This window comes from Diplodia seriata, assembly GCF_021436955.1.
Source record: "Diplodia seriata strain FDS-637 chromosome Unknown scaffold_2, whole genome shotgun sequence".
NCBI lineage: Eukaryota > Fungi > Ascomycota > Dothideomycetes > Botryosphaeriales > Botryosphaeriaceae > Diplodia > Diplodia seriata.
In genome coordinates, this window is record NW_027117309.1 from 2,443,788 (window position 1) to 2,464,927 (window position 21,140).

The window sequence follows — 21,140 nt, forward strand, 5'->3', positions numbered from 1 at the left end:
GACGCTGCTCTGACCCTTTGCTGACGTACGTCGTGCTCCGCGTCATGCATCTTCCGAGGGCCACGACAGCTTTGCCATGGAAAGCCCCACCCTCGGCCACATCCCAGCGAACGCCTCTAGAGAGCTTCTCGAAGCCCCAGCATCGCCAAGGATTTCCGCTCGGGCCGGAGGCCGACGAAGCGAGCGATGACTGGCTGGTGATCGCAGCCCTGCTCGAATGCTCGGACGTGCCGCTGGCTCGCACGCCCGGAGCCGCAAAAGCCAACGCCAGCTCTTACAAGTCCCTGCGTGGCCCCTCCCCTCCCCTCGTCCATTGTGAGACGACCTGTTCGACGACCGTCCCTCACGCTAATCCCCGCATTTCCCGCTAAGACTGACAGGAATATTGACCAAGGGGGTTGGAGGATGGGAATTCACCGACGGTAGCGAATCGGCTCCGTCCCTCGCCGACTACGTATGCATTTCTGCAAGCCGACTTTTTAGTCTGATGGGGAAAAACGAAAAGACGGATCGCGATCCTGATGGTGTCGCCGAGCAACAAGACGCTCGGGGACCATGGTCCGCTTTTTCTCTCGGTCGGCAAAAAAGGATTGAGGGCCAGCAATGGATCCGAGTTTTCTTCTTCCCCCCCCTCCGTCCTCTAGCAGCCAGGACGTCGCCCGCCCGCCTGTCGTCCTCTTCCGGGAAAAAACAATAAGGATCTCGGCGCGCCGCCCGACCCTGTGCTTGCTCTGTTCCTTGGCGTGGAGAAAAAAAAAAAGGGTAACACGCACCAACCTGCCACTCGGGCGAGGGAAGGGAAAGAAAGGCGTTACTTCTTTGCCATGTCTGCCGCGTGATCTTCTGTCCCGCTTTCTTCTTTTTTCCCGTCTGCTTGTTTCCCATTTCCCCATCTTCTCGCGTGCTTTTCTCGTGAGCCTTGTGGCTGGCGCCACGTGAACGACGACTCATCACTCCCACCCACCCCCACCCCGTTCTTGGATCTGCTATGGAGATGATGACTCGCCGTGGTGTATTATCCCGCTACCTACTCTCGTTATCGATCGCTGCTGCTGCTTGCTGGCTTGCTTCCCCCACGCTCGCTCAGGACCCTTTCACGAACAATGATGGCCTTTACAACTTCGTCACTGTACGTCGTCCCCCGACAGGCATGGCCTTCTTCACACCTCAACCATGAAATCCCCCTCCAAGAACCGGGGTTCCTCCACTCCAAGGTCCATAGTTTTTACATGCCAGCGGAGCATGGCGTCATTCAATCCGGGGCAAGCAAGAGTGCTGATCATCGTTCCCCTCCCCTCGTCTAGCGCCCCGAGATCAGGGCACCTAAACTCGACGTCCGAATATACGACAGGGATGCCGTCGCGCCCGGCTACTGGTTCGTGGCGCCGTACAACACCAACAACGCGTGGGAAGCGCACCAGGGCCCGCTGTACGAGTCGTGCCAGGTCGGACCCGCGATATATGACAATGATGGGGTGAGTTTACTGATTCCTTTCTTCCCACCATCATCAAGCACATGCATGCCCTTTCTGTCGCCGGGCCAGAAAGCACTGCTGCTGCTGCTGCTGCTGCTGCTGCGAACCTTCGTCACTCAACTAACACTTCCTGATCAGGAGCTGATATGGAGCGGCGCCTGCCTCTTCAACAACATGAACGCCTTCGACTTCCGGCCCATCGACTACGGCGGCGGCAAAAAGTACCTCTCGCTCAACGTCGGGCGCGGGACGCCCTCGATCTACGGGGCCGGGCTCATCCTCTCCGACACGTACGAGATCGTGCGCGAGGTGCAGATGAGCGCGCACACGACCGACTTCAACCAGCACGAGTTCAACGTCATCGACGACGGCGCGGCGGCGCTGTACGTCACGGAGACGTCGCACGAGGTGTCGGGCGCGGGCATCGGGCTGGGCGACGAGGCGACGCTGTGGGCGCGCAGCAACGGCGTCGCCGAGGAGAGCCTGCTGTGGGGCCGCGAGGAGACGCTGGACTTCGAGTGGGACTGCATCGACCAGGTCCCGCTGAACGAGAGCACCTTTCCCTGGCCCGAGGCGCCGGATGAGGGGCGCGGCTGGGACTACATGCACATGAACTCCATCGACAAGTTCCCCGGCGGCGACTACCTGGTGTCGATGCGCTACTCCAACTCGCTGATGCGTGTGGGCTCCGACGGCCGCGTCGTCTGGCGCCTCGGCGGCCGCGCGTCTGACTTCGCCATGAAGGACGACTTCACCTTCTCGCGCCAGCACCACGCCCGCATCGTGTCGACCAACTCGACCACCACCGTTGTCACGCTGCTCGACAACGCCGCGGGCAGCCTGGGCAGCGACGAGGACGTCACAGCACCAGAAAGCTCCGCGCTCATCATCCGCCTCCACCACGACGACGTCGACGCTACGCGGCAGTCGTGGGCCGCCGAGATCCTGCGCCGCTACCCGCGCCCCGACGGCGCCCACTCGTACCTCCGCGGCTCGGTGCAGCTGCTGCTTCCCCCGGGAGACGAGGAAGACGAGACGTCGACGTACCCGTCCTCGCTCACGCACATCCACGACCGCTACCCGGGCTTCGAAACCGCCGCCAACGTCCTCGCGTGCTGGTCCAAGGACGGCTACGCGACCGAATTCCGGCCCGACGGCGGCGTCGCGGCCGAAGCCCGCTTCGCCACGGCGCACCTCGACACGTACCGCGCGTTCAAATACGCGGGCTTCGTCGGGCGGCCGGCGGCCGAGCCGCCCGCGCTCAAGGCGTTCGCGTTCGGCGACGTCGCGGGCCAGCGCTCCGCCGTCGTCGACGGCAGCGGCCGCGGCGTCGGCCAGACGATGACGGTGGCGTACGTGAGCTGGAACGGCGCGACGGAGGTGCGGGCGTGGCGCGCGTTTGGGCGCGTGGTGAGGGATGGCGGGGCCGTGGTGTTGGGCGGGAATGGCGGGAAGGAGACGTATGGGGAGGCGTATGGGTTGGTGGGGGGCGATTATGATGATGAGAAGGAGGGGGACGAGTCGGCGGCGGCGACGGCCACGAGTCCCTCGCCGTCGTCTCTGGCTCAGTCGTCGTCGTCCTCGTCTTCCTACCACCCTCTCTATCCTTCTTCATCCGCATCCTCCTCCGCCCCCTCCGCCCCCCACACCGAAGAAGGCCTCCTCCACCTCCACCACCGCCGCGCCAAAATTCCCTCCCCCGACCCCTCCAACCCCCGCCCGACCCCTCTCACCACCCACCTCGGCACCTTCGCCCGCAGCGGCTTCGAAACCGTCCTCACCATCCCCAACCTGCCCGTCTCGCACCTCTGGGTCGAGGCCCTCGATGCCGCCGGCGCCGTCCTCGGCCGCAGCGCCACCGTCGCCGTCGTCGTGCCCGCCGCCCAGCGCCCGTACGAGCCCGTCGACGTCCTGCGTCCGGATGGCGAGGAAGAAGGACGCGTCGGGACGGGTGATTTCGTGTTTGCGGATGAGAGCGAGGGGTTCATCGGGTTGGTTAAGGTGCCGCCGCAGGCGGCGGAGGCCGGGCAGGGAGGGGCGTGGGGGTATGCGAGTGTGAAGGGGGTGGGGGGTGCGGAGGGGGGAGAGGTCGGGGCGTGGTTGGTTGTTGTCGGGGTTGGGGCGGCTGTTGGGGTTGGGGCTGCTGTCGTGGTGTTGGGGGTGTGGTGGGGGTGGAGCGTGTGGTCGGCGTGGAGGGAGAGGGTTAGGCGTGGTGGTGTTGGTGGGAAGAGGTGGAAGGGGAAGGGGAAGGGCAAGGCGCCCGCGGTGGATAAGGGGAAGTATAGGGCAGTTGCTGGGGACGATGACGAGGATGATGATGAGGAGGAGGCCTTGGAATTGGTCGAGACGGGGAGTGAGGGCCGGAGTAGTGGTGGCAGTGATGAGTATCTGGGTCGATTGGATTGGGCGCCGGTGACGTTTGGAAATGGCACTGCGGGGGTAAACGCGGGGAAAGGGAGCAGATTTGACGAGGAGATGACGCTGGGAGAGGTGAGAAGAGGGCTGGCTCAAGTGAGGCAGCAGCATCAGAGGAGTGCGAGTCAGGCGGAATACTGGAATGCGGGAGCTACGCCATTGGTGATGCAAGCGAAGAATACGTGGAACGAAGAGCGGAGGTAGTACGAGAGGCAAGGTGAGGATGAAGGAAAGCCTTGTTGTGCATCGGAACGGAGTCTGTTGCGTTTCATATTCTGGTATTTCTGAGCATTTGAGCGCATTTTTGTCTGACATAGCGTCTACATAGCATGAGGCGGCGTTGGTCAAAGAAAATATTTGCTTTGAATTGAGCTTTCTAATGAGCCTGTGAAAATTTAAACCACGTCTTGGGAGTAAAAGAATCACTTCTTCTGCAACACCTAGGAAGGGGGATGATGTAGAAGCTGGAACACCTGTATCTGACGTTGGACGAGCGCATTCTGTATGATCAATCCCGCTCTTACACAGTCCCTTTTATTTTTCGTCTTTCCTAAATTCACTTCCTTTGTTTTTACAGACGGCCTTCCCCATCCGCTCTACGCTTTCTTTTTTCTCTTAGCTATCAAAGTCTCATGAAGCTCCACTAGAAACAGTGAGGTAAGAGTAAAAGTTGACAAAAGGAAAATGGGCATATGCTTCCTGGTCTAATGACGGTCATCTTGCTGCCATCCTTTACTGGAAAAGTAGTTTCGGAAGTCTTCAGACTGCCGAAGCTCTTAAGTGATATACATACCTTGAATGATGGAAGTCTGTGTGATGCATCCTTTGAAGCCAAACGAAAGATTCTCTGCTTTTTATTACTTATTTAATGTACAGCGGATGGCGTAAAAGAAAAGGAAACCCCACCCCTTAACAGCACCCCGAAAACAAGCTTTTAGGTTCTATATTATTATGCTTCAATACTGAAGGTTCATATAAAGCTACACGACGGATAACAACAACCTTCTAAAATTTTGATGAAAACAAGACTGTAAGAAAAAGCAAAGAGGAAAGGATGAATATATCTAACGTAAATCCTGGCGTGAAATAGCTTCAGAAACTCCCCAAATAGCTACGTTTCGTACAGGAAATGTCGTGCAAGACAGTCAGTCTTCAAGACCGATCATTTTCGGTCCGCCTTTAAGACTCTAGTGGGAAGAGAGAGGCATGATGGATGCATTATATACCGTTGTGGCTGATCATCGGAACAGCAAGATATTATTTGCTAGGCCAACCCAGCTTAAGAAAGACGATCGGATTACTTGACAAGTGAGAAAAACCTGAATATGACGAGATTAATGCTTCCTCCGAAGAGCGAAGCGATTTGCCACGGAAAGGAAGTATGGTTTTAGAAATGAGACGAGTTGGTGATTTCCGACGGAACATGATGACACCAATACCGACCAAGACTTGAGGTAAACAAGATCCATCTCGTGGGTATCCTGATATTGTTACAATATGTTCCCGTCTCTACAAGTATCTTTACAAGCCCAGCCGACCATGAGCCGCCTACACGCCCAAGACCCAGATACCATGACCAGCCCAGTATACAATAATGCCGCCCTTCTAAACCAGAGAGGAGTGTTATCCGTAGCTCCCCCAAAACCCAAGAAGATCTGCGATATAATTACAAGGCCCGGAATTATGCCACCGCCTTGGTCCTGAGCTGTACACCGTGCCAGCTCTTGATCTCATCTTTCAGAATCTCGTTGACCAGCTTGTGCTGTTTGATGACGGTCAAGCCCTTGAACTTGGGGCTATGGATATCGAGCGCATACATGGAACCGCAACCGCCGCTGATGTCCTGCACCTGCTCGGCAGAAAGAAAAAATTGTCAGTTCTCCATTTCTCCACACTTCGATAGCCGTAGCCGAGGAGGAAGACAGTGCGTGAGGGGTGAGGGAAGGGAGGGGGTGAAATTGGTATGGTCTGACATACCTCCAGGCGCACAGGGTCTAGATTATCCTTGATCTTATTGAAGACATGCAGCTCGCCCTCGGACAGGTAATCCGGCGGCTCGGGCGCGGCGCTGGTCGACATGCAGCGGCGAGCTGCAGCGACAGGGCATTGTGCAAAGGGTGCGGCGAGGGCTCGAGCTGGTCGTGGCGTCGGGGTCTTGTGCGAAAATAGCAGCTGCGCGTAGGAACGCGTCAGTGGAGTGTGGGCGGATGCTGCAGCAGCGGCGCAGCGGCGCGTGCTGAGGGCGGCGGCGATGCGCGAGGCGGCTCTTGAGGGCGCCATTGGGAATCTGCCGGGCGGTTAGAGGAGAGCGTGTGAGCAGCGGGGGAAGTCGGCATGCGCACCTGGGAAGAAGTGGTGGATGGAGAAAGATGGCTCGTCATGGACTCACTGCGAGCACCGACATCACCGCCGACGGGCCGGGGGGAGTCTGGCCGAGGCCCGCCAGCCGACCAATCGTCGTGCAGCCATTCATCAGAGCCTCACCACCGACCTCCATCTCAACCTTCACCTCACAATTATTTCCATCTGCTCTCGCGAACAGCGTGCTCATAGCTCCGCTCGCGGCATCCAGGCGCCACAGCCAGAGCACCCGCAGCCTTGTCTCGGATCAGCACCGGCCGGGAGGTGCGGGGTGGGCGCGCGCTGCGTGAGCTGACTGGCTGCAGCCCTCGCCGACCTCGCTCTCCCCCAGAGCTGCCCAGAGCTGCTGTCCAGCTTGCGGAGGTACCTCCAAGTACCGTCCCGTCACTGCCCACCCCTCGCCCGTCGCCGCGAAAGGTACTTCTTCCTCCACCCGCCAAGGACCTTAGCCGCCGTGGGTCTGGATGAGCCGCTCCTGTCAACCCTAGGCTCCAGACCGTCGACCACCCCCATGCGCCTATCGCTGCCCCCCTGCCGCCTCGAGCTGTCACGCTTATCTTGAAGGGAGATCCCCAGCATCTCGTTGGGGCCATGCTGCAAGGGAGTCATCCACAGCCGCCGCCGTCTGCCACTCTCTATTCTCAACAGTTGCCGAGATTGCAAGCTGCACGCAGTACGGTGTGTACGCAGACCTCAAAGCTGCCCCGACTCTCGCCCGAGCCGCTGACGGTCGGGCGCGGCTGATCCCTGCGGGCGCAGGACGATGGGTGGGTGGTTGGGCGAGCGTTGAGCTCGTCGACGCAATAATCCCGCGCAAGCTCTTACCAACCCAAACCCAAGCCGTTCGCTTGACGCCACGCCGCCTCAAGGGTCTCCATCTTGCTTGCGGAAGGAGGCTTGCTGGTGCTGCTCGAAGCGGCCAAGATAAGCAGGCCTTTACGCGGGGTTGCATGCTTGGGGGGCAGGGGCGTGCTGCTTTGCGGCTTCGACGCGGCGCCATTCCCCCTCTAACGGGCTGGCTCACCGGCAGCAGCATCATCGGTGGCAGCACTACGCCCGCCTCGCCGCCGCTGCCGCTCTCGATCCAGACAGGGGACCGTCGGCGGGTGGGAAAAGCCTCTCAATGCAGCATGCACGGCAGCAGCAGGGTGAGCCCCACAACACCAAGGCAGGCGCGGCATAAGCATCACCACCGCAATGGCTGACGGCTCGAAGCGGACGAGCCCCACAGCATCCTTACTCTCGCTCTGGTCCCGTCTGTTCTTACCCTTCTCCGCCTCTCCATCTGCACTCCAGACACTCGTCCCGCACTATCGAAACACGTCTCCACATTTCGTCCCTCTCTCCCCAGGCCGCATCATGCACTCCACATGGACATACGTTGGTGGCGGCGGCGCAATCTGTCGGCTTTGCGCTGCCCTCATCTCGGCATCCCCGCCATGCATCGCCGGCTTTGTTGGGTAATCCTGCCTCATCGCGGGATTATACGAGGCGGCAAACGGCGTTGAGCTCCCGAGATCTCGGGACCGGGCGTAGTCAGCTTTCGGGAGGCAAACGCGAATGAGCGGAGCAGAGTGGCAGTCTGCACCGCAACTCTGGGGAGAAGGGAACCGACACTTGGCAAATTACCGTTGCATTGGCTACTTACTACTCTCACGCCACGCGCCGTGGGGAAGGGACAGGAAAGCAGCAGCCGGGAGGGCCGAGAGCGTACAGGACCGAGAGGCCCAGAAGGCTGTCTTGGACCCTGCATGTGAAGTGTCGCGAAGACCTCGCGTGCGTGTGTGAGAGACAAGAGACAACAAGGCGAAAAGCGGCGGCCAGCCATCGAGAGGCAAGATTCTCGTGCACACATCTGACATGCACCACCCGTGAAACCTGCATCTTTGCCGACGCCCTTCATACTGTGTACATGCAGGGCGCCTATCTAGACCCGCCGGGCAAAGTCCTCTCCCCAGCAACGGCCAATTATCCGTCGAACGCGAGTGGGCAAGCTTTTCGCCCTGCTGCGTATGCAGCCAGGGTCCCGGAGAGAGGCACAGAGAGAGAGAGAGAGAGAGCAAGCAAGAGGGCTTACAAATCATTGGACGAGGGAGGCTGATGCTGAGAGAGGAGAGGAGAGGAGTGGGTGGTGGTGGTCTGGCTAACTCCACAACAGGGCTAGCAAGGTCAGCGTTCTCCTGCGCAAAACATCCCACTATTCCACCACTCACTTGCCAACCCCACCCCACCCCACACCGCGGCGTCGTCCTCCTGCTCTCCCGATCGAGAAGCGTTTGTTGAGGTGAGTCGAATCGGATAGCCGCTTCGACGGATCAATGAATGGAGTGAGTGGTCGTTATGGGTCGATGTCCGCATAAGTTGGACCACGCGACAACACGCGCGCTTTCTTTTCCAGATCGCGCGCAACTTTGATGATGGACGTGTCCATATGGCGCATGCATGTGTATATGTGTATGTGTGTGGAGAACGCCCGCCACCGCCCTGTTCATTTTGGGCTTTAGCAACTATCAGCAGCATCGTCAAGACTCCTTGGCGACACAGATACGCCTCTCTCTCTCGCTTTTCTCCTTGCCAACCCACAAAAAGAAACCCATGATGCTTCGTTCAGCTTTTCGACTATGAAGCCGATGGGAATTTTACAACAATCGTTGTCGCGACATGGAGAGATGGGGCTCAATAGTTCGACCGCGTAGTGTGTTCCGCTGTCACTTTTCTGCCTCCGTTCGGCTCTCGGTTCCCAATAACTTTGCTGTTGTGGTTTTATGTTATTATTTTTATTTCTTGGGTCATGCTTTTCCCGACCCGGCGTGCATAAGCCACAAATGCGCCCCGTCGAGGTCGGCGAACCCGGCTACCAGAGGGAGAGCCTTTAGAGTTTGCGCTTCCGTGCTAAGGCGCAAGCCATCAATCTGACGTTGGCGAAAGGTAATCAGATCACCGGAAACGCCGATGTGTAATTTTTTTTTTTTTTTTTTTTTGGTTTGGTATGCGGTGTGTATGTTATGTGCAGAGTTGTGTCGTTCCAGATCAGGGTCTAAGAAGCTTGTCGCGTGCGGTGTGTGCGTAATAAGGGGACCGACCGAAGGGCGTACGCTGCTTGCGTATTTTTTTTTGTCTTCTTCTTCCATCATCCTTCTTTTTTCCGAACCCTTCGGAGGACGGGACCCTGGTGTGTGCGGGGCGCACGACAAGCGGGACTAACGAAGCGGGACGAACGAAGCGGGACAGAAAACGCCCCCCTCCCTCCCTTCTCTCCCCCATTTTACCTATTCCGGAGAACCGATCCACCTTGGCTCCTGGCCAGATCGTACGAACGGAAAAAACCTCACCGTCTTTTTTTCTTCCTATTCTCCCCCTCGCTCTTCGGGGTGAATGTGGAAGAGGGGGGACGGGACGGGCGGTGGCGTGGGGCGTGGTGGCGTGGTTGACCGGACGAAGCAGCTAGAGCGAGGCGATGACGTGAGGAGGGATGGGTAGATGATAAGACGAGATACCTAGATGGAGCCCCCGATCGAAACGGCCGGCGGACGGAGATCTCTTGGTGTATGTTTTTTATGTGGGGCGGGGAGGTAAGATTGGAGGAGGGGTTTTGGTTCATCTCTTTTTCCCTTAAATCCTTCACGGCGGGGTCATGTTCGATCGGAAGGTCATTTTTCGGCATGTGGTGGAGGAGGTTTTGCGAGCGCGGGACACTAGTGTATGATGGAAGGTGGGGAACTTGGGATCGGAGAGATGGTCGGAGGAAAAGGCAGAGACGACGACGGCTCTTTCCATTGGAGTTGTGATGGTGGATGGTGGATGGTGGATGGTGGATGGTGGTGGTGCGAGCAAGTATAGTGAGTGACTAACCGGACTACTACTGCACCCCGAGGCACACCGCCGCCGGCACGCCATGTACCGCGGAGGGTGGAGAGAAAAGCGCGTCTAGAGTGCGGAGGTGGTGGAGTGGGTAACGGCGGTAAAGTGGCACCGAGCGGGTAGCTGTCAAGGTAGGTAAGACGAGAAGGTGAGATCGAGCCAAGTGCGATGCGGTATGCGGTTAGGTAGAGTGTGATTCTGCGTGTACGCGTGTCTTTTTCCGTCGTCGTTGTCGTAGTCATCGTCGTGGTTGTTGTGGCTGGACCCTACCGTTCTACCCTTCGACCTATCCGTCTACCCTCTCTCGCTAGTCTGACTCTGTCTTTCTGGGAGACTAGGCACGCCCCAAGGGAGGCCTATTCTTGTCATCTGTTGTTGGTGTCTTGGTGTCAGCACCTTATCTCGTCTTACGCGCGGCTAGTCTGTCTGACGTCTCTTGATGAATGTAGAGAAGAATGGAACACGCGTACTTGCCATATATCATGGATATATTGCACTCTACTTACGGGAGTAGTGTTCTCGAATGTCATATATTTGTACAGATTCAAATCTCGCATCCGCGTCTGGATACCGCCAAGGTACTTTTGAGGCTTTCCTCAGCTCTTCCTCGTTCTTCTTGTAATCCAGCCAACTTTGCTGGACTAGACATGATATGACCTCCACTGTTTCTATGAGTCAAGCCAGCGGACGTCCTGGATTCTTTGGGTAGTAGCACCATGTCACCGGCCTCACCATCCTCTTTGTCAGACTCCAGGATTGTCGCTCCGGATGCTCACGGGTGGGTGCCGCGAGTTACACGGAAGCGATAGGAACGAGAAGACTGCGAATCGGCAGAGGCCGGAAGCCATTCTTTCTGGCGTTCGAAGTAGAGATGGCATGAAACAAGACATGACTGGCGAGGGCGGCAAGGGCGATGATAATGAAGGAAAATTCTGCCAGTGAGGCGTCTCGCGGATGGCTTGCCTATTGCCGTTTCCGGCTAAATGGCCTGATGTCGCGCAGTGCAGCACTTCTCGTCCATCATGGTCCCTTCGGCTTCCACGGTAGCAAACAATATGTTTGACTCTGCTGTGGTCGGATGGAGATGGACCGAGCAGGGCAGCCACGTACAGAAGGGGCTTGCTTGTAAGGCGTTCATCCTAGTTCCTTTTTTCGTTGAGGGGCAGGTAGGTAAATCCGAAATTGCGAGCGACAGGTAGAGGAGCATCAAATTCACCGGTGCACACCGTTGATTGTTTGTCTGCGTTCGCCACCGCCACGCCGGCGGATGTCGGGGACCGTGTCAAGGGCGTTTTCGCGGCGGGCGTTTGGGCGTGGGCTTTGGTGGAAGGAATGGGTGGAGTGGGGGCATCCGTCCATCCGCCGTTCAGTTGCTGTTCTGTTACGAAGACCCACCATCCCTTGCTAAGCCGGCTGGGGCTTGCAGCGGCGCGTCTCGCGATACGACACAAGTGGATGTCCGCTGGAGTGCTGGCGGCCAGGGTCTGGCGAGCGGAAAGCGCAGCGGCAAGAACTTTTGAAGTCGTGGCCGGCCCAGGGTCCTGCCGTGAACAGCGGGGGCCCCTGGTTGATGCCTGTTGACGGAGATACTCCCAGCACTTTGTTTACTACTGCTCTCGTTGCGCTTTGCATGTGTCTACCCGCTTACTCTGCTCGCCTGTCTCGCATAGAAATTCGACTTTTCTCTCTCTCTCCCATCTCTCTGTCTCTCTTCTGCCCACCCAGTCTAGGCCCTTTTGTCGGCGTTTGAACTCAGCCCCCCTGTCCTTCGGCATGTGAACGCCTCCAGCTCGGACCAGGACCAGGCGAAAACTACATACCACTGCCCATCGACTATTCTCGTGGCGCATTCTACCCACTTGATTGCACAGTAGCGCGATGCAGGGCGTGACTTGGCAACACACACGCACACTTGCCGGCTCTGACCTTGAGCGAGCCTCGCGTCCATCACTTACTGCTCCCGTCGGACCCTGCATCGCCCGCGGCCTGCTGGTGTGATAGGGCGATTGCGCACGCACGCTTTGCGTCAGTTGGCGCCCGCATGCAGGCGTCGCTGCTTCGACTTGGTCCGCTGTTTACTTGGGACGGCGAGCAGATCTCCTGAGCACGACATCAGCTCGCGTCGCTTATCGCCATTCGAACCAGTTATCCGGTATGCGCTGGCGCGTCCATCACCACCACGCAGCACCTCGTTCTCGCGCGCTCGCTGTCCCTCGCTGCAGGGGGGCTGTGTGAGGTGGATCTGGGGAAACGCAGGTGAATCTTGCTTGCCTGCTTGTTGCATGCTCCGTCCCCAGCCGCCGCGCTGTCACCCCACCTCTCCTCTCTTTCCCATCGACTCCCCTGTGATAATTCGCCAATCTCCAACGCCACCATGACGATGGCCCAAAGTAAAACCTGCACAGCTCTGCCAGCTGTTGGGCCTTTTTGCGGGGAAGGGCGTGAGAGAGCAGCAGGACGGATACCTGCAGCGGCGATCAATGATCGCTGCCCATGATGACAAGCAACCTCAGTCGTCATGACTGATGCAATCATGCTTATCTTTCGTACTTTCTTTTTTCTCTGGTCGACGGTACGACAGCTGTGGTCTAAGGGACCCTGCATGGCATCCTACCGCATTCGTTCCTCTCTTGCATCGCCCTTCTTTTTTTTCTCCCGATCCCTGTTTGGGGCTCCATACAGCGCACGATGAGGTCAACGCGCCGCTTGGTCGCTGCGGATTGGGGAGAAGGGCTTTCAGCCGCACCACCGGGCGGTGATAGTGACGACCTTCTTGCGCATTCGAATTGAACGAGCATCAAGGCTCAATTAGGCGAACCGTCAACTGGAACCGGCTTCCCGCGCCTACCTTGCAACAGGCCCCCCCAATCATCTTGCCTACCATGGTGGTCTTGAATCACACCGCAACATCGCGTCTTTCTGGAACTCTCTCTCGTTGTCATATGCAAAGGAGGAGGGCTGTGAGCAACATCATTCGACCTTTTTGCTCACTCTTGCGTAACAGCACTCGTTGGCGCCGAGATCGGAGCCCGTCCGTTCCGCTTTGTTGGCAGTTGCGACGATAACGATGACGAAGAAGCTTGGTGATCATGATATGGCAGCCCGTCGACATCCGCGGTTCCAGTCGGAGCTCCCCGATGCGCGTGAAGAAGAAGAAGAAGAAGGTCAACCTCGGTCCCAGCTGGGAACGCGAATGACCATCGTCACCAACAACAAGCGAGCTCTTCGGCTGTGGGGGTGGATCCTCCCCAAGAAAGGACGCCGCGCCGATCATTCTCCAGAAAAAGAGACCCTGAACTGACGACGGTTTCTCGCGCGGGGGAGAAGGGGAGCAAGCATCCCCTCCACTTCCCCCTTCGCTTCGGAAACCGGAACGAGGACGGTTAAGAAGGTGCTGTGGAACTTTCCGTTTCGGGAAGGATGGAGTGATCGCTTACATAGGTGCCGCAAAGAATGGGCAATCAGGGTCCGCGCCGGCCGGTCGGCCGGGGGCCTGTGTCTCTTACTGCTTTGTGCCTCCTCCGCGTTGCGGCTCCGCTGCTGCTGCGTGCTTGGTTTTCTCTTTTTCTCGTTCTTGTCCCACCCGACGCGAGATGATACGCTGATGGGTGATCGGCTCCGACTCATGCCGTGCCCTTAGGTGCTTCAAAGACGCCAGGGTTGAGGGAGGAGACACGGAATTGTCAAGCAGCGGCGGGATGCACGTGGGTACGAAGACGGTAGGCGAACGAGAGAAAAAAGATAGGGCTGAGATGATCGAAAACAGGGGGGTTTTCTCCAGGTCGGGGCTACGGCTACCGGAGCAGCATCATCTCTCCCACTCGTACGAGCTCGCTTCCCAGAATTTTTGTGATTAGGCCCTCTTTTCGTCGGAGCAGAGCAGGCTTCGGGTTCTCGTGATGGTTACGTGTGGACAAGGGGAGAGAGGTTGGGATAACCGCTCGTCACACCTCGTTCGAACTGCCAAGTGCGTGTGGCTGGGTACCTCCCATGCATCAGTTAGGCGTGCGTGATTGCATCATAAGCTGCTGCTGCGCCGCAAAAGGGCTGCAGCTAGCATTCCGGAGAGAGCCCAGGTAGATGGTCGCTTACGTAGACAGCACGCGAGGCCAAGAGGAATGCGAGTTTGGCGAAACCATCAAGGTGAAAGCATTACCAAGACAGCACTCGGTTCGGACTGTCACTCGGCTTTGCCCTGCAATCCAACGTAAGCTCTCACGCCACGGCTTTTTTTTCGAGCGCGGGGGAAGGAAGAAGCGACACAGGGATCGTGACTGCAGCAATGCAACTTCCTCTCTCCCTCTCTTTTCGCATCGCGATACGAGAGCGGGGCCTGAGAAAGAGACATCGTCCCGGTCGTCATTCGTCCACCATTCACCGCCATAATGTTGCCCGAAACCTCGTTGGCCTCGTCCGTGGTGTTACAACGTCGTCGGTTTGGTGGGCAATCATCACTCGGACCCGTCAGCACCACCCCATCCCATCTATCGCCGGGTGATTGTGGAGCGTTACCGTGGCCATCGTCGTTTCCATCTCTTCTTCCTCTTCGCTCCGGCATACTCTCGGAAATGAGAGAGAGAGAGAGACGAAGTCTTGTGATCACTCAGGAAAATGAGGCGGAGCCTGGCGAAGGATTTTTCTGTCTCACCGTTCGAACGTCAGGGCGACGGGATGGGCCGGGGGGCGGTGTAGTAAGAGGGAAATGGTCAGGTACCAAAAAAGACACGTACGTAGCACGAGGGCGACTAAGTTGGGGGCATCTCGTCTCTACGGCGACAAGAGGCACTCGAGGAGGGAGGAACAATCGTGATGGGAGGCCGAGCAGGAGGAGCATGGCGTCGATCGTTTCCCCGGTGATTTCCGTTGTCATGGAAGACGCGAGGGCCCTACCCATCGAGGTCACGATAGACCATGAGGGACGGGGAACGCGGGAAGGCCAAGGCAAGAAAACGCTCATCCTTGCACGATTGATGGTAGGCGTTGCTGTGTGAGGAAGAAACCTTAAAGTTGCACTCGTCGGTGTGTTTGCGGTGGTGATACGCATCGGCCTCTGTGCTTTTTTTGCCTTTGAAGGCCCGAGATGCCGATGGTCCCCAGGCGCAATCGCCGGCCATAAAAATGCGATGATCGATTGTCGATATCCAATAGCATACGGAAGCAAAGGGAATCTCAACGCAAGCTAATCTTGAATGAGACCTATCGGTGATGCTCCATGAAACATGACTCCAACCACGCAAGGCGCCCTGCATGATGGGAGCCCGCATACATACAACACACCTGTCGTCTCCGTCTGGGAGAAAGAGAAATAAGGCCCTCCATCTCAGAACGAACAAGCCGTATCCAATCCGGGTCCCAGGGCTGTCCATCCGTCCCACCTTTTCTTTTTTCTCGAGATCGAGCGCTCGAACAACAGCGGGGTATCAAACAGGGCCAGCAACAACGCTGACCTGGCATCGCAAAGAAGTAACGATATTTCGAAAAACAGAGGGGAACATCGTCCCGATCTTGCCTTTTGCGTTGTCAAACGATCATCATCCCCCCGCCCCCGCTCCATTTTCTTCCCTGCCAGCATGCACGTAGTTACTCCATGGAAATGCTTTGCGCCGAGCCGACTGATGAGCAGTGGTTGATTTCTATTGTTATTCCCGGGAAACCGGGTCGCCCGCTATGTTGATGCTCGCCCGCGCGCTCTCTCTTTCTCTCTCTCTTACTCTGTACACACATATGCACGGCACGACATGACTCTCTCTCTCACATTCCGATGCAGGCCAGTCCCAAAATCATTGCATCTCCCCACACCTCCCCCCACACTGTTTTCTTCTCTCGTCCTCTCTTGCAGCAAACACGCGCAGCAGCCCTTGCATCGGGGGCTGCGCGGCTGCGCGTCGGAACGCTCTACCCGCCGCGGCCCGTCCGGTTGCTCGGAATCCCGGGCCCTTGAATGGAGAAGAGATAGGGGAAGAAGATGCAAGGGCGACAGACTGGGTTTAATTGTGGTTGCACGCAGAGAGAAGCAGGGCTGCGGCGACACCGATAGCTGTGCCGCAAAGAGAGAAGAGGGGGAAAAGTGTATGAATTGCGGGGAAAAGGTAGCAAAAGCGGCGACGTTGCTGCGCATGATGGCATGATTGAAAAAGAAACCCTATATCAAAAAGTTACAATTGCTTAGTCCCAGGGGTCGGTCGGTCGGTCGACATGGGGCATGTAGGGGGTAGGCAGGCAGTGTGGGGACGGGACCGATTGTCCGTTCCGGACATTGCGATATATGGCGGTGGGAAGGCGCACGCGGGAAAGAGCCAGGCCAGGCCAGGGCTGGGCTACCTAGGCTGGGCTGGTTGCTTGTGTGTGTGTTGGGATTGGGGCCGGGGGAGAGGTGCTATTGCCGGATGCGGGGGGAGGAGGAGATGGGAGGGGGACAGGTACGAAGGCGAAGGAAGAGAGGGGGCTTGGTGGGTTGCAGGGAAGCCGCGGCAGGCGCAAAGAGTGGGTTCCTACTCGTTTGGTGGTGGTGCGAGGGGGGACGGGACGGGGCGGGGCACCGCTCCTGCTCCCCATCCATGGCGGAGACGACCCCTCTTGCGATTGACTCACGCGCTCTCACATGAAGCTCTCGACTGCACCCAGACTGTTTCGCGTGGAATTCTCCATCGTGGCAGCTGCTGGCAGTGGCGTGGTGGCACCATGTCTGACGGCCGGGTCGACCGGCTGCCTACCGCCCCGCGCGCCGCCTGGCTCGCCGGAAAGCACGGTTATGCTGATCACCATTCTTCCGTGGCTTGATGGCGGAGTCCAGAAGGACGATACCTTGAATCAGCTTCTACGTTCATGGCCAGAAGAACTTGGGCTGGTACCTGGCTCGGTCCTTTCCGTCTTGGTGCTGGACGCGGAGAATACGGTCTTTTTTTAACACTCCCTGTGTATAGCGTCACCCCCATCGCTCGTGGCGCACTCCTGAATAACGACCTCTCGTGTTTACTACGAGAAAAGACCGAAGATGTACGGATTCAGTGGAGGATGATCACAGCCTCGCGAGTAATCCACCCTGTATTCGCGCAGCTGCGTAGGCTTTCGGGACGAACAACGACCCTGCCCTCGTGATTGTGCTCGTGAATCGTGATACGTTTGGATGCTGTGATTCGGTCGTTCTTCTCTTCTAGAGAGGCCGGCCGACAGTAGTCATTCACGTGGACTTTGCCGTCACAATCGTCACCGGTCGGGGCGGCGGTTGCTAGGTGCAAATCTCCCATGCAGCCCTCATGCTTGGGCCCGAGGCGTAGGCGTGGCTTGGCTTCTCCATCTACTGCCGAATCCGTGCTACACCACGTGGGCGCAAGCAGCAAGCCGCAGTCCTCATGACTTGCTCGATCCAGTGGCTTGTAACTCTAGAAGCGGATTATCTGATCGTCGTTGTATCTGTGAGTGAAGGGCGAGCAAAGCACAGTAAGCTTCAGCTACTGCATATCGAGCGACAGGCTTCTCCGCAAAATCAACGGGCTTGCGCAGGCGAAGCAGCTGTTACTGGCTGCGACGCAGGCCGCAGGATAAGCTGCCGAGGAGATGCTCGTGCTGATGTTGCAGGTGCAAACAACGCTGCAGCAACCTTCACAAAGCTTGGCGCTACGACGTGAGTGGTGAACAGCTGAGGCGCACTCGAAACAGCATGCAAGATTGCGGAGCTGTTGCTGCAGGCGCTGGGAATAACACTTCCATCGGTCGGCGCTGCTGCGGTTTTGAAAAGGCACCAGACGATCTTGCAGCCGGTGAAGGAGATCAGATTGGATTCATTGCCACTGCGAGGTGCATTCCTTTGAATCGGTTTCCATGCCGGCTCTCGCTTTGCTTTCCGCCTGCCCTTCCAGATCGCGCTGACTGTGCCGGGCATTGACTGGCGGTGAGGCACACGTGCGAAACACACTTGCGGCCGCCACGCCGTATGGAGGTAGGTTGGCCGCAAGCGCGAGCGTGATGAGAGCGACCCTGTGCCAGCCAAGGCGGTGAGATAGGGACGTTCTGTGGTTTACCGGTGAGCTGGGATGTGTGAAGCAGTAATAGTGGTGATGGTGGTGAGGGCGGCTGTGTGCTGTGGGAGGGCCGTGCGTGGCTTCGCCCTCCAGACGCGCGTAGGCTGTGAAACGGCAGGCTTCCCCGCATTTTCAACACACCAACACCTACCATCTCGGCAGGGCCAGTCGCCTGCTACCGTGCTGGATGGCGGGCTAGGACCAGTAAGCCTTCCAGCAATGGCAGAGGGACGGCCCTGGCGCAAATTGAGCCAATCTAGATCGCTGCAGTAACCGTCCTCGGGTAACAGAGCAGCCTGCCCGGCGGCAGCATATGGCACGTTCCACCGCTTCAGCGCAGCTTTATTGATTCAGGACCCGTCGCGATGCGCGACCGTTGGCCGTGCCAGAGCTTGGCTCCATGGAGAACATTCTACGCGTCGCACGTGAGCCGCGCAGGACCTTGGACGGCCCAGCTCGCCGGCCTGGGAGCCTTCGAAACCTGCACTGCGAGGATAATAAGGTTTGCTGCAGTGCTCTGGCTGCTGCACGCTGTGAGCGAGATTGCGAAGCGCTGCTCGAGGAACACTCGGCGTGCAGCAAGCGGGGTTCGCGTGGCCGCGTCAAAGTGGTGATAGGCCTTGTTGGAGTCGTGATTTCTCTTGTTTCGGCTGGACTCAGGATCTGCAACACATGTCGCCGCATGTAAGAAGTCGTTGGCTCGCTTACGTCTTGGTTGGCGGCGAGCTCGGTTGCGGCGCGTGCTACCGCCGTCATCGACGATGCGGTTCTGGATTTCACGATCAGATTTGCGGATGTGCGCGGGAGATTGGACTATACGAGAACTGAGACCGGCGCCTTTGCGGATGCCGAAAAAACGAAAGCTTGGCCTGCTAGGCTTCCAACAATCGGCGACTGAGCAAAAGCAATAATGCGAAGCACATGTATATGCAGCCTGCCGACTCGCGAAAACAGACTTTTGGATGACGACAGAAAAGGCGAGGCTGTGAGAGCACGCTGACGGGGTGGCCCTGCGTGGGCATTCCGGCAGTGAGGCCCAGCTCGTACAGCTTACTGCTGCTGAGCAATTTCCGCCGTCACGGCTGAGGCGGCCCCGCCTGGTATAGCCAGACTTGCATTGGTGCAGGGTTTTCGCGCGCTTGTGCGAGCCCCGCAGCCGAGCTGGAGTGTGGTGGACACGGTTTCACGAGACCGACGCAAACAAAGTGTCTGCGTTTCAGCGACGCCTGCGACAAGCGATGTCGGCAGTGGGAGAATGTGGCGGCCGCTTGTTCCAATGCCGCACATGGGAAGTCGAAATAGTGGTGTTGTGCGAGATCCACCCTAGTCGGGCCGCGGCTCCCCGGACAGCAGGCTACAGGGGGCAATTCCGCGCAGTGATGGAGGTGGGGAGTATTGGAAACTGGAGTGAAGCTGGGCAAGAAGGGCCGAAACGCCATGTTAAGTGGAGTTCTGTGATGATTTTCCCGACGTCTTCTGCACAGCCATGTCGTCAGCGGTGGCAGACCGCCTCGACAGCCCCGTTTCGCAACTTGCGACACCACGCCCGCCATTGGCAGCCCGGTGCAGGCCTCGCGCGCTGACCTTGGCACCATCTCCGCGGCTCTGCGGAGTCGCACGTAACGGGAAAGCCAAGCCTGACCGGACGCCCCTTCCAGCCGCTGTAGGCTCGTTGCCGCAGGCGCCCGTATCCAGCGATAAGGAGCCGACCAGCCCACCGCGCGCCCCTGATAAGCGCGCGTTCGGCGAGCTCGCGGTGCGACGGAGATTGTTCGTCTGCAGGCGCAGTCACCCCTTGCCAGACGGCCGGCACAAGTGCAGGCCAGCGATGGCGGCGCCACGGCGCAGCGCGCTGATATCGGTTGAGCTGCCGCCGGCCAACAGTTGCCTTGTTCAGTGCTGACACGGGCCCGGGACGGCGGATCGCCGCCATGGGAGATCGGCAGACTGCGACGCGTCTTCCCTGCCGGGCGGTGAGCCTCGAGTCAGCCGCGAGCCCTTTCTGCCAGCAGATTATTTTGACTTCTGCTGGCTCCGCTCCTGCACACATGCACCGCTGCCAATACGCCATCGACGGATCCGGGGTACTCCATCGCGGGCCACGCGTGGCCGCACGCCCGTCCGCGGCCTGAACAACATGTGCGTCACGACACGGCGTGTGCGTGCGGAGGCATCCACAGTGTAAACAACCTCTCAGCCGCGCGATGCGTCAAGCTGGCTGTAGGCGCGGTGAATCCCTGCCTGCTCGACTCGGAGGCTGCCAGCGGGCGGTGCTACCACATTGCCGCAAGCGCCACTGAACACGCTGTAGCTTGTTATTTTAGGCGGCCGGGAACCGTTAGCAGGCTCGTGCTACAGCGCTCTGGTCCGGGATTCTTATGCGGCGAACTGCTCACACGCCCAATCACACGGTTTTGCTGCCATGCTCACGGGCCCTCGACCTGCAAATCTCCTCCAGGACGCCTGGCCAGCGGCGAAGCTTCTCCTTACGCTCGCGCTGCGCGATGGAGTCGGTGGGCCCTTCTTCATGCCGCAGTTCAGTAGAAAGGGGGGGAGATCGCGGCTCCTGCGTTATCGCGCGCGAGTTGTTGGTAGCAGTTTGACGTCGAGTGACGGCCGGTGGGGTCTGGTGCTGCGTGGATGCAAGGAGGGAAAGGGTCGGTGAAGAAAACTATCGCAGATGTCAGCAGCGAGCCAAGGGTCCCGCGTCCCGCCAGCCCTGCGCGGAACAGAACACACAGTAAAAGATCGCAGGCGGAGCGGAGGTATGTACGGTGTGCAGGCCAACAGCGTTTTACAGAGCATCTTCATCGATCGATTGATGAAAGCTTTGATGCTCGCTGTTTCGCACTCGGTGCCGCCAGCCCGACTGCCCGCCCGCCATTGGCGCACAGGCGAGCCGAGTCAGCGGGCGCGTCGCAAGTACATCATCTGCTTCAGATTTGTCGTGACATGCAGCGCGTTTTTGCGCCTGGTGGAGGGTCTTGCGGGGGCGGCTGGCAACGTG

At 58.4% G+C, this 21,140-nt stretch overlaps 2 protein-coding genes across 2 annotated transcripts; one reads left to right on the plus strand and one right to left on the minus strand.

Annotated features, from left to right (window-relative positions):
- Positions 1–1,470: 1,470 nt before the first annotated feature.
- SLS55_002100 (uncharacterized protein) lies at positions 1,471–4,094 on the plus strand (the record flags this gene model as incomplete). The annotated part of the gene is made up of 2 exons (XM_066773586.1): positions 1,471–1,475; positions 1,514–4,094. The coding sequence occupies 2 exons, from the start codon at positions 1,471–1,473 to the stop codon at positions 4,092–4,094; spliced, it is 2,586 nt and encodes an 861-aa protein (XP_066636153.1).
- Positions 4,095–5,571: 1,477 nt separating this feature from the next.
- SLS55_002101 (uncharacterized protein) lies at positions 5,572–5,969 on the minus strand (the record flags this gene model as incomplete). The annotated part of the gene is made up of 2 exons (XM_066773587.1): positions 5,572–5,739; positions 5,868–5,969. 2 exons carry the CDS (start codon positions 5,967–5,969, stop codon positions 5,572–5,574), a joined length of 270 nt encoding a protein of 89 aa, XP_066636154.1.
- Positions 5,970–21,140: the final 15,171 nt, after the last annotated feature.